The sequence below is a fragment of the Canis lupus genome, chromosome 35, assembly GCF_003254725.2.
Source record: "Canis lupus dingo isolate Sandy chromosome 35, ASM325472v2, whole genome shotgun sequence".
Taxonomy (NCBI): domain Eukaryota; kingdom Metazoa; phylum Chordata; class Mammalia; order Carnivora; family Canidae; genus Canis; species Canis lupus.
In genome coordinates this window covers 16,822,171-16,835,350 of record NC_064277.1, presented here as the reverse complement: position 1 = coordinate 16,835,350, position 13,180 = coordinate 16,822,171, and the positions used below count along the sequence as shown (strand labels likewise).

Here is a 13,180-nt window from a genome sequence, read left to right as displayed (position 1 = left end):
GTGGAATTGGGGTGTGTCACCCTTCTGGCACATGGATGTATTCACCAAACCTGGAAGCTCTCTGAATCTTGTTATTTAGCAGTTTTAATGGAGGTTTTATCATGCAGGCATGATCAATTATTAACTAATCTCCAACCTGTCTCCTCTCCCCAGAGAACTGGGGGGGTGTGGGGTTGAAAGTTCCAAGCTTCTAATAAAGCTTGTTCTTTCTGGCAGCCAGCCCTCGCTGTGAAGCTATCTAGGAGTCTACCAGGAGCTGCCTCACTTAAAACAACAGAGGCTTCTATCACTAGGAAAATTGCAAGGGACTTAGAAATTCTGTGTCAGGCATAGAGGTCCTCGTATCACTTAGAAACTCCAAGAGACTTAGCTCTGTATCAGGAACCAAGGAGGAAAACCAAAAATATATTTACTACCATATCACAGTTGCCTTGGGAAATGCAAACTGGTTAGATTGTGGAGTATAAGGGAAAAGAGGTTGCGTATTAAAATATTGGGAAAGGGATCCCTGGGTGGCGCAGCGGTTTAGCGCCTGCCTTTGGCCCAGGGCGCGATCCTGGAGACCTGGGATCGAATCCCACGTCGGGCTCCCGGTGCATGGAGCCTGCTTCTCCCTCTGCCTGTGTCTCTGCCTCTCTCTCTCTCTCTCTCTGTGACTATCATAAATAAATAAAAATTAAAAAAAAAATAAAAAAAAATAAAATATTGGGAAAGAGGGCAGCAACTGGGTGCCTCAGTTCAGTTAAGTATACAACTCTTGATTTCAGCTCAGGTTTTAATCTCAGGGTCGTGAGATCAAGGCCAGTGTCGGGCTCTGGGCCCAGCATGGAGTCTGCTTGAGATTCTCTGGTTCCTTCTGCCCCTCCTTACCCCACATGCACTCCCTCTCCCTCCCTCTCTCTCAAAAAATAAAATACAGTTTTAGAGTCTGCTGTCAGTCTAGTGTGAAGAATCATTTAGAATTTTTGTGTAAAATGTTACGTTGTCACACTAATCACCAGGGAAATGCAAATCAAAACCACAGTGAGATGTCACCTCACACTAGTAAGAATGGCTAAAATCTTTTGATAACACAAGGAACAAGTGTTGGCGAGGATGTGGAGAAAAAGGAACACTCTTGCACTGTTTATGGGAGTATATCCACCCTGAAAAACAGTGTGCAGGTGCCTCAAAGAGTGAAAAATAGAGCTACCCTATGATCCAGTGATTCCTACTACTGGGTATTTACCCAAAGAATACAGAAACACTAATTCAAAGGGACCTATGTACCTTGTGTTATTTTAGCGTTGTTTACAATAGCCAAATTATGCAAGGAGCCCACTTGTCCATCAATAGATGAATGGATAAAGAAGAAGTGGTGTGTGTACACACACACACACACACACACACACAGTGGAACATTACCCAGCCATGAAAAAGAATGAAATCTTGTCATTTCCAACAACATGGGTGGATCTAGAGAGTATTATGCTAATTGAAATAAGTCAATCAGAGAAAGACAAGTACTACATTATTTCACTTGTATGTGGAATTTAAGAGGCAAAAGAACAAAAGCAAAAAAAGGAAACCAAAAACAGACTCTTTTTTTTTTTTTTTAAAGATTTATTTATTCATGAGAGACACACAGAGAGAGGCAGAGGGGGAAGCAGGCTCCATGCAGGGAGCCTTATGTGGGACTCTATCCGGGGGCTCCAGGATCACACCCTGGGCTATAAAGGCGGTGCTAAACCGCTGAGCCACCCGGGCTGCCCCAGACTCTTAATTGTAGAGAACAAACCAGTGGCTACAGAAGGGAGGTGGGTAGGTGGATGGATGAAACAAGTGAAGGGGATTAAGAGTAAATACACTTACTATGGTGAGCACAGAGTCATGTACAGAACTGTTGAATCCCTGTATTATGCCTCTGAAACTAATAGAACACTCTGTTACCTATGCTGGAATTAAAAAAAAAAAAACTTTTAAAAAAGTTACATGATCAGAACATGCAAGAAATGGATTTGGCTGCAGGAGGTTGGATAAGTTGTCAATGGAGAATATTGGATGATAGAAGTCTTGGTTCACTTTATAATAACCACTTAGTGTATCAGTCAGCTTATATGCTATGTGATGCAGCAATAACTACCTCAAAAGTTCAATGGCTTGAAACAGCCAAGGTTTATTTCTCAGATGTTCTGTGTCAATCAGAGTCAGCTGTGGCTTTGCACCATGTGACTTCAATCCGGGCTCCAGTCCAAATGGACACCCCGTAGCTAGGATGTGCTGTTATTGTGGCAGAGGAGAAAGGAAGAGAACCATGCAGTGGTCTCTTCACTGGCTCTGAACTGGCGACATCTCTTTGTCCACATTTAATTGGCCAAAGCAAGTCACATGGCCAAGCCTGATGGTAATAGGTCAGGAATTCTATTCCTCCTACCAGAGGTGCTGCAGTCATATGGCAATAGGTCGGGATGGGGAGTCTTCTCACAGAGAGGACAGTGACTGATCCGGAATAGTAGTACAATCCACTACACTTTGTCATTCCAAGTCACATTTGTAAAAAAAATTCCCAAGAAACAAAAAATCCTCAGAAACACGGTGCTGTGTGTTCCTTATTGAAATTTCTATAGGCTCTGCCTCTCCTCTTTTCCTTCTCCTTGGCTTTGTACAGAGCCACATGTTCCCAACGGTCCTGTGTGCCTCTCTAGATGCCTAAAGATACAGCTGACCGGGAACCAGATGCATAGGCTACAGGCCCTAGGGAAAAAAGATCCATCTCCCTTCTTGTCATTGATCCATCTCCAAATCCAGAACAGTAAAAATCTACTGGACCAGGCAGGCTCTCAGGAATCTCTCCCACCTCCCCACCACCCAGCTTGGGTCATCCCCCCCAGAGTGAACTATCTGCCAACCTTCCAGTTTGATCTAACTCTACAATAAGTGTTTACAATCCCTGGGGTCTTGGAGTCCGCCCTGCCTCCTCCTCTCTGTGCTGGACCACCAGCAGGGGTGATGGACAAAGGACTGAGGTACTGGTCTGGCAATTCTAATCCAGACCCAGAGAGATTGCTCATGGTAGACAATGTCTGGGTGACTCAGATTCCATCTGGGTTTTATTATTCTTTTTTTCCTTTTCAAATGAGCAACCACCATCATTTAGTAGGGACCACAGATGGGATCATGCAGCATATGCATAGACATTTGCAGTTTATCTTTTGGGCTGCTTTAGTTGATGAAGAAATACTCTTGCATTGAAAACACCTAAATCACCTTGTGAGTGTGCTGTTGGTGAAGTTCTTTGGGTAGCCAGTTTTTTGTTGTTGTTTGTTTGTTTGTTTGTTTGTTTTTTGAGGTGAAGCAGTCAGCATGAAGGAACCAGAAGGAAATAACACAGATTATACATTTGTGACACCTCCACCTCTTCCCTCAGCCACCGTGAAGCAGATTTTAGAACTGAATGATAAAGGGATTAAACATGAAAAGAATGGAGTATTGGAATGGGTGGGAATTCAGTTAGTACTGCATTGTTTATGCACTACTGGTTTTGTATGTTTACAGTATAGAATGGGAAGCTCTGTGCTCTCTTATAATATTGGTCTAGGATTTGGAGAAACCCATTCCTGCTTTCAATTTTATTGAAACTCTGGATGGTTTTCACTCCCACAGGGCTGTTAATAGTCACATGGTTCCTTCAGTCCTTTATTCAAGGCTGACCCATCCTAGTTACTTCTTCCTTTAACATCTCTGATGTGTATTCCTCTTGGTAGTAGTTGAGAGTCTCTTACCTGAAAGTGACCAGAACTCAAGCTAGATGGACCATAAGATCAGAATGAGTCTGGGATGTCTGAACTCAAGGACAGGAAGTGTCTGGGTTTCACCGTGTCTCCCCATCTCCTGTCTCCATCCCCATGTGGGTCCCTTCATTTCTGTCTCACTACTGTCCAGCTGTGTATGCTTCTGTGGTTCATGTGACTAGAAACATGGCCTAACGTGTCCCAGATTTTACAGCTCCAGTCATTTGAGAGGAACTGGTTTGGCTTCCTTGGTCCCAAATCCAAAAATCCCAAGTCAGACACCTACTTTAGGACCAATCAACTATGGCCAACAGATATGGAACTGAGTGGTCTCCTTTGCCCCTGTGTGCCTCTCCCTGCCTTCTCCCCTAAACAATCATGTATAGAATTTATTATTTTATATGTTCCCTAAGAACATGGGAGTACCTTCTGGGAACCAAGTGGCTAGAGTGGTAGTTGGTACAATTCTCCAAAGAAAAGGTGCTGCTTCTAGAATAAATAAGGTATGTGGCTCTGAGAAAATTAAAAAAAAAAATGACTTTCACTACAGCTTCTCTCTATTCCCTGCTGAGCCTGAGAATTAAAAAACTTTTACCTTCATCATGATAATTTGCTAATTGGCCTCTTTGTCTTCTTGTCTCATGCCTGTTCAGTCCATCTTCCACATTGCTGCCACAGTGATCATTCCAAAGTGAGAACGTGGCCCTGTCATTTGCCAGGAAACTAAAGTCCAGGCTTCTCTGTAAGGTGCATGAAGTCTCCCTTGGCTGGCTCACCAGCATTTGTCACTCTTCCCTACCCACTGCTCTTGCAAACTACTCCCGTCATGCTCACCTTCTTTTCTTGTTGCTTGCCAGCTTCCCTCTTTACTTGGAATGGATTTCCTATTTGTCTTCTTAATAATGATCTATCAATGTTCAGCCCAAGCATTGCCTTCTCTAGAAACCTGCCCTGAGCCTTGCCCCACAGTGTAACCATTCCATCTTTGTAGATCAACACTGCCTTCTACATATCACACTCTTTTCCTTTTCTTGGTTACTTCCCTCCATTGGGGTGTGAGGGCTTGACAAATGGGGGCTGTTATTTCTGTCCTAACCATCTCGGTAGATGCTTATGACAAAAAATCAGGTCTTTGAAGACCTTCCCCATTCAAACTGCTCTGTGGAGTGGCACTTACCTACAGCTTAGCTATTTCCTACAGAAGATCGTGAATTCCCTGAGATCAGGAACACTACCTTGGTCGTCTCTCGGTGCACAACAGATGCTGTTGGCTAGCAGTGAGTCTTGAGGATGCTGTGATATCTTTGCAGTTGGGCAGTATTGACTAATTTAAGATGTTGTTTGCTGTGCACATCTAGGCCAATGTAAAGAAGAGCATTAATTACATTGCAGAATGAAAGCAGTTACTTGACAGCTTTTCAAATGGAAAAGTGGTATCTTTCAGTAGAACTTGCCAGTAATAAGGGTGACTATTATGGCACTTCTTCGGTGTACAGGAGCAGGTATGCTCGAGTACGGGGCTTGGAGTTTGTGCTGGCAAAGCTGCATCTGCAAATTGCAGTGCTTTGGAAATGGTTCGGGGATCAGATAGGCTTTGGTGACCCACTGTCCTTTCCATTTCAGTCCAGCTTCTTCAAGATGAATGACATTTAACTATTCTCTTTTTATGATTCTTCACCTCTCTGACTTAGGAGAAAGAGATGAAAGGGGAAAGTGTTGAAACTTGGCACTAAAAGGATAATTTCAACATGTCGTGAAATAGAGTAAGTTTTGGGAGATGAGGGTAGGGTCTGACTCAATTCTCAGAATGGTGTAATAAAATGTGCACACACTTGACACTCATCTTTCATATTAATTGTGGCCTTTCAACTTGACAGAATTGAACATCAGCAAGCCAGTATTTATAAAACTGGAGAATGGTGGGTTTGCAAAGAGATCTCAGGCTCAGTTTCAAACTAGATAGTTGCCAGGACAGGCTGTTGATAGCAGCTGGGTCTGCAGATGTGAACAGTAGATTAATTGTGTAAAGAGAGAAGGGTGACCGTATAGAACGAGAGAAGAGAAACACACTCCTTCATGCAGAGCAAATCACATCCACACAATGGGAAGCCCTTTAGATTCTGGATTTGGAAGGTAGGAAGTAGTATGCTTTCCATTGATACTTTTGATACAGAACTTGGGAACTAAAGGAACTCTTCCACTCATGGCTGTTCGGACTTTGGTTGCCTTTTTATTTTTCTCTTTACTTGATTAAGTAAATCAAGCCATCAAACTGTCTCTTGCATCTGTACCTGTGAAAAATAAAGAAATGAGTCACAGTCCCTCACTCAAGGGAGGTCCCAGCTGGATGAGACTATAAAACACATAGGATGGTACCTGGTACAGAATAAAAACTCCACAAGTAGTTACTCTACTGCTCTCTGGGGAGAGGAGCCCATAGTGGATGCTATTAATGCTGGTCAAATTAGCTGCTGATACTGAGTTCCTGTTATACACTAAGCATTGTGTTGGTAAGTATTTTGCTTAAATTTCCACAACCCCACCTGAATGTAAAATGGGCAGTTATTTCTGTAGAAGTTGTGTTAGAGAGGTAATACTTTGGACTAAGCACAGAGGAGGGAAGTTGAGGAAACATCAGAGGAGGTGACCCTTGGGCAGTCCTTGAAGAATGAGCTTGTAGCTGAATGACCCTTGGGCAGAACTTGAAGAATGACTTGCAGCTCACTGAGCAGGGAGGTGAGGAGAGAGAGGTAGTTACAGGAAGGAAGGATTCCCTCATATGTCTACATTCTCTTTTCTTCCCTTTGCGCCCGGACTTCCTACTGTCCTTATCATGCCCAGAGGATTTCTTGGTCCTTGATAGAAATTCTGAGAACTGAAGACTTGGCTGACTCTGGACATAATAGATGAATAGGGGAGCTTACTCCTGTCTACTTGGGAAAGGGGTGGGAGTCCAGTAAACACAGCTGTGTCTGTAGGGTGACACTAGTCCTGTCACTTCCACAATTGAATGAAATCAGAGGCTTTACCAGAGGTACCATTGTGGTGTCTTACATGGTGCAGTGCAGCTGAAGGATCCCACCAACCAGCATGCCCTGTTTTAAGCAGCCATCGTACATGAAAACATGAAAACACAGATTTACAAGATCATTTAATTAAAGGGTAGTTTACCAAGAAGTTGCTTTACAAAGTAAAATGTCAAATTTTTTTGTTTGTTTGGTGGAATTATGGACAATAAAGACATTAGGAAAACTAAAGTCTTGGCCTCTAAGAATTAATAATGTAGCAAAGAGAATGAATCTCTCTTTCTTGTATATGCTCCCTGCTCCCCACAAAATCTAGTTAGATAGGTAAGAAATTCAGACTAATAAGTATCCTTCAGAGGGTTTTCATAAAGAAGTAACATTTAAAACATCATTGAAAGATTTTAATTTGGAAAAATTGAAAGGGAGTGGGCTTTTACACACTGCCAAAAATCTGATATATGTGTTTAGAAATATTTCTTTTTTTAAGATTTTATTTATTTATTTGAAAGAGAGCATGAATGGTGGAGAGAGGCAGAGGGAGAAGCAGACTCCCTGCTGAGCTGGAATCATGAACTGAGCTGAAGGCAGATGCTTAACCTACTTAACCACCCAGGCACCCTTAGGAATATTTCTTTGCGTAAAATTAAATTATCTTGATAAAAGTTGGGGTTAATCACTTTCTGCCTGGAGAGGGGGTATGAAAAGTATAAAAATGATTTTGGGGGAAAAAAGATGCTTTTTCCCCCCAAAGATAATTGTTTTATGTTGTTATTTTTAGCTGGACTATAAGTAACTAAAGTACAAACAACATGCCTAATATATATTTGAGTTCCCTATAGTACTTAAAATTGAGGGGGGGTAGCAAATAGGTATTTGTTGATTGCTTTGTGGATTAATCATTGTACAACTAGAGAGCTTATTGGTGAATGCACACAATTAGAAGGGATGAATGGAAGGTAGTTGGGATTGCAAGTTCCTGCATGTTTGGCTTTTATGGGTCAGAAAATGATTATAGATCACATTTCTTAGAACGCTGATGCCTTCTGGTTCTTCAAGGAAACACAGAAGATTCTTTATTGCATTTTTAAAAATTGAATTTTGTTGAAATGTCATCAGAGATAGGACTTTTAGATATGACCAGAATTCGGCTAATTACATCCTGCTCATAAGTCCTGGAACTATTCCTTTGCCTCAGAATATGTATCACTCAACACATTTGCCTTATTAAAAGCAGCTGCTTGTAACTTTACTAGATGTTCAGTGGTTCACAAAGATGCAAAGCTAACATTTTTAAGAGCAGTGAAGGTGGAACAGATGTGAACAGCAAGCAACAGGGAATTAAATGCTGGTAGGAGTTTTACAAGTTGCAAACTAAGAGGAAGGAGTAGGATTTTAAGATGGAGTAAAATTTTCTTAGAAACAATGAAGACAGTGGCTTTCAGATTTTAAAAGCAACTAGAGAGCATCTGTCCTTTTGACTCTTCATCTAATTGAAGGCTGTTGGAAAGTATGGGCGCTTTAACAAAAAATGCTCACCATATGGATTGGCATAGACAAAATAGCAAATTTATGCCTGGTTTCCAAATTTGCTTGCTTGCTTGCTTGCTTGCTTTATTTATTTATTTATTTATTTATTTATTTATTTATTTATGAGTTTATTTATTTACCTATTCATGAGAGAGAGAGAGAGGCAGAGACACAGGCAGAGGGAGAAGCAGGCCCCACGCAGGGAGGGACCCCGGCGTGGGACTCGATCCTGGGTCCCCAGGATCAGGCCCTGGGCCAAAGGTGGCACCAAACTGCTGAGCCCCCCGGGCTACCCAAATTTACTTTATTGTTTTAGTCAGTTGTATGCATTAGGATGTCCCCCATCCCCTCACTCCAGTTGGGATGATAGTAACTTCATAATGAATAAATGAACTAAGCATTTAGGAATTCTTAACATATTTAACATATTTCTTAACATATTTCTCTAATATAATGTGATGGCTTTGAAAAAATGATTTTTCTTTTTAAATTTGAAGTGGTCATTTCTCAAGAAAATGGTTTTGTTACCTCTTTTGAAGTGTCAGTGGATTTTTGTATTGGAAAATCAAAACTTCTCAAAGGCCAAAGAAAATCATGTCCCCTTTTGTTACGAACCTCTTGTGATTAAATCATAATTAAATTTGGCCATGAAAAGAAGGATAGTTTATTTATAGGACTAATGAGATTGTAAGAGAAATGATTAGGCTACATAAAACAAATTATTTTGAATACCCTTGAAACTGTTTTAGTAACAATCATAAGAAGTAACTGTTCTAACAACAAACAATTTTTCTAATCTCTGTGTAAGCTACAAATGATACACGATGTGGCCATACTTGTTATCCACCTGAACCACAGAATAATGGAGCCAAAGTGGACTCTGCTCATCTCGTGACCAAATTTGTATTTGACCATTGAAGGGACCAAGTTTAAAAACATGGATAGAAAGTATGTGTGGGTGGCTTTGTTGGTTAAGCGTCTGACTCTTGATTTCTTCTTGGGTCACAATCTCAAGAGTTGTGGGATCAACGTTGGGCTCTGCACTCAGCGAGGAGTCTGCTTGAGATATTCTCTCTCCCCCCCCAACCCTGCTGCTTGTGCATGCTTTAAAAAAAGGGAAAGAAAACATGCATATGAAAGTAATGAAATATCTAAACATATACCTTACAGTTGAACTTCTGCTTATTCTTATCAGTTCTCACATCTGTTTTGTGTTCATGTCTGTATTCCAACTCCTTTTCCTGGTATTATGTTTTTTTACTGAGAAAATGCTACATACAGTGGCTGCTCTGTATGAGACCCTGAGCCAGGCACTATGAGGTTCATGAGACCAGTCCTTGTCCATAAGGAGCTCATCGTTTAAAGTGGAAGTAAGACCCACACAGAAGAACTGAGGCATAAAATAGAACCACGTGTGAACCGTGCCACAAGAGCTGCAAAGTCCGTAGAATTTCATGGAAGGAAGATCACTTGTAGCCTGTGTTAGAGGAAACAATTATAACAAGAATTTTTCTGTTACGTGCTTTGAGTTTTAGGGAAATCCTCAGGCGTCTGGACTTCAATGTTCTTAATGATAAATATTTAATGAAGTAATAATCTACACTCCATGGTTTGAGGGATGGCCATTCAAAAATGCCTACAATCAGGGGATCCCTGGGTGGCTCAGTGGTTTAGCACCGCCTTCAGCCCAGGGCGTGATCCTGGAGTCCTGGGATCGAGTCCCAAATCAGGCTCGCTGCATGGAGCCTGCTTCTCCCTCTGCCTTTGTCTCTGCCTCTCTCTCTGTGTGTCTATCATGAATGAATAAATAAAATCTTTTTTAAAAAATGCCTGTGATCAAAGGTGGTGAAATTTGAGATATGATTCGGGTCAAGGAAAGTTCAGTATTTGGTAAGTGAAAAGCAATCATATCCACCAGTACTGTCACAGGCCTTTTCTCCTCTGCAGGGTTTTCTTTGTTTTTGTTTGTTTCTTAATTTTAAAACTTTTCTGCAGAATTTTAACATTTGTCTGAATTTTAGGAGGCAAGTGCTAAAAATGAAAATTTTTAAAATCTTTCTTTTTATGAGCAAAATTGGACTTTATTAACTGCTAGAGATAGAAGTTGGCACAGAATATGTAATGATTGTTACTGAGAGGTGGACCCTCAAAATTTTGAGAGGACTTCATTTTATTTCAAGTAGCGTTACTGTGCATGTTACTCCGTGGCTTTCTTGCCCCAGGGGCAAGCAAATGGTTAAAAGTAAGTTTTCAGGTAGGAATGAAAAATCAACATATGGAGAATAAATGATTATTTCGTTATATTAGCAACGACTAAGGAATTCATTGAAACTCTGGAGGAAAACCATGACGATACATAAAAAATTGGAAAAAAGCCTCTCTTGGCTATTTAAAGCCAGGAGAGTTGAGTTGACTTAGGTCAAAAGGAAGGGAAAAATGACCTGAGAATGGAAGTTACATGTTATAAGATGCCATTAAAGGGAGATTGTGGAATCTCCTTTTCTGGAAATGTTTAAAAACAAGACGGATCATCATGTCACAGGAAAAGTATTGAAGTCAGTCCCGCCTAGAGGCAGGAAGATTAACTGTATTTCGCCTGTGTGGTCTCTTGAGTCATCGGAAGAGCCCTGAAATGCAGTAAATATCCCAACACACTCTATTGACTGAAACCACTGTTCGTTTTAACCTTGGTTACTCTAAGACCAGAGCAAATAAGTGTGTATAAGTCACAAAATTGAATTTGGATTTGAGATTGATGATGTAAGCTGTGTACATCGTATGTTCCTGAATGGGTTGTAACAGCATGAGAGTGCATTCAGTGCTGAAACTATGCAGAGCATAACTTGATCTTTTTATGATTTAGAAAGTACCTGCCTTATTGCAGTGTCTCAGTACCATTAATCATTCAGTAAATAATTATAAATAACTACTGTGAACACTGTAGGATAGAAGCATGAATTGGGTATTGGGTTCGTATCTTCAAGGAACTTAAACTACTAGTGGAGATAAACACATGCGCAGATCATATACATGAAAAATGGAAAACAGATCACTAGTATAAGAGTCACACAAAAAAGGATTAAGCGGCACTATAAGATTTCAGAGAAAAGAGATAACTCCTTTGGATTTAACCAAGAAATGTTTCCTAGAAGGAAAATGTGTCTAACTAGACCTTAAGAAATAGGAAGCATTTTGACAGGTGTAAATGTAAAGGAGAACAAGACAGGTGGAATCATTCTTACCAATTCCAAGGTACAGACAAATTCAGCAGAAGTGTAAGGAAGTGAGGGGGCAGGGGCTGGAAATGCCTCATTGTGGCCAGCTCAAATGCCAGGTCAAAGAGTTTGGGTTCTGTTTGCACAATGCTTACAATCCCGAGGAAATCATTAAGCACTAGAGGGTTCCTGTCTGTGGGAGGTCTATAATTTGTTGCTTGGACTGCCAGGGGAGAAGGTTGTATCAGGGAGCCCAGGAGAGTGGCTGCGGAGTCCTCTGAGCCAGAGTTTGCTAAAGGGCATGCTAAGAAACAGTATTTTCAAAGTATGTTAATACACGTCACTAAAGAAAGAGTCTCTTCACTAAAATGAATTGGAAAATAAAAAAGTTAAGTAATTAAATGGATTTTTTTGCTGGATAAACTTTCAGAGCCTTTAATATTGAGAATTGCATTGAGGATCTCAAACAGGGTAAAATGTACACCATTGCCAACACAGTTTAATCATTTTTCATGGAATAGCTCCTGAAACTACCGTTTCTTGGAGCAGACTTTGGGGAACATTGTCCTGTGCATTTGGTAATGATGGCTGGAACATGAGTGGTAGTCCTATGCATGGAAGCAATGATTGGATGAGAATCCCAATGCACTGTACGTTGGCGTTTCCCAATACATAGTGGTCATTCCATAACTACAGAAAATGCACGCAAGTGTGGGTTATTGGTTTATTAACAAGACTTGGCCCCAGATGACATGCTGAAACAGAGGGAAGGGAGTCCAAGGTGGGAATGTGGGAAGTTTGGAACTCTGGCTATAAACGGTAAGCTAGAAGAACTGATTCATGGAAAACTAGAAAGGCCGATTCAAACACAAGTTTATCACTTTCATGTTACTTGAAAAGCTGTGAAAATCCAGCCAAGGGCTTGCTTCAGCAGATGGGGGAACTGTCGACTTGGATGAGAAGTCATTGTTGTTATTTTTTTCTTTACTAAAGTGCCATTAAGAATATTTTTTTGGTTAAGAAATCTCATTTGTGTTCTGGATAAATAGCATTTTTCATATGCAAATGACTCTAACAGTAGTAGGATAACTATCAGTTGGGGACGCCTGGGTGGTTCAGAGGTTTAGTGCCGCCTTCTGCCCAGGGCCTGATCCTGGAGACCTGGGATCGAGTTCCACATCGGGCTCCCTGCATGGAGCCTGCTTCTCCCTCTGCCTATGTCTCTGCCTGTCTCTCTCTCTGTGTTTCTCATGAATGAATAAATAAAATCTTAAAAAAAAAAAAGATAACTATCAGTTTAGTCCGAAAGAAGCTTTAGAAGTAACAAAACATCAAACCTATAGTGTTTTTTTTTCCTAATCAGACAGTAACAGGAACCTTCATATATATCAACAAATCTTTTTTTTTTCAGTCTGATTTACTCAGAGAAGTTAATTTATTTTTAATATTTTGTTCTTTCAGGTATTTGCCTTTGATTATTGCTTCTGGTCCATGGATGAATCTAATACTACAAAATATGCTGGTGAGTTGGCTCCCTCTCTTCACTTGATTTTTGGGCCTCAGGCTTCTTCTTCGTCTGTTTTCTTTATTCTGGAGTTCTGTTTTTCCCATAAAATTCACACTCATTCTTTCCAATTCTAGC

The 13,180-nt window shown here is 40.8% G+C and overlaps 1 protein-coding gene across 8 annotated transcripts in view; it reads left to right on the top strand.

Moving 5' to 3' along the window:
- The window catches only part of KIF13A (kinesin family member 13A), a 211,328-nt gene that overhangs the window by 95,160 nt on the left and 102,988 nt on the right, over window positions 1-13,180 (top strand). For all 8 annotated transcript variants that reach the window (XM_049105945.1, XM_049105942.1, XM_049105940.1 and 5 more), the window contains one exon: window positions 13,000-13,060. In XM_049105945.1, the coding sequence (XP_048961902.1) occupies window positions 13,030-13,060 (31 nt within the window). In that variant the 5' untranslated portion in view covers window positions 13,000-13,029. The remainder of the gene's footprint in view (window positions 1-12,999; window positions 13,061-13,180) is intronic.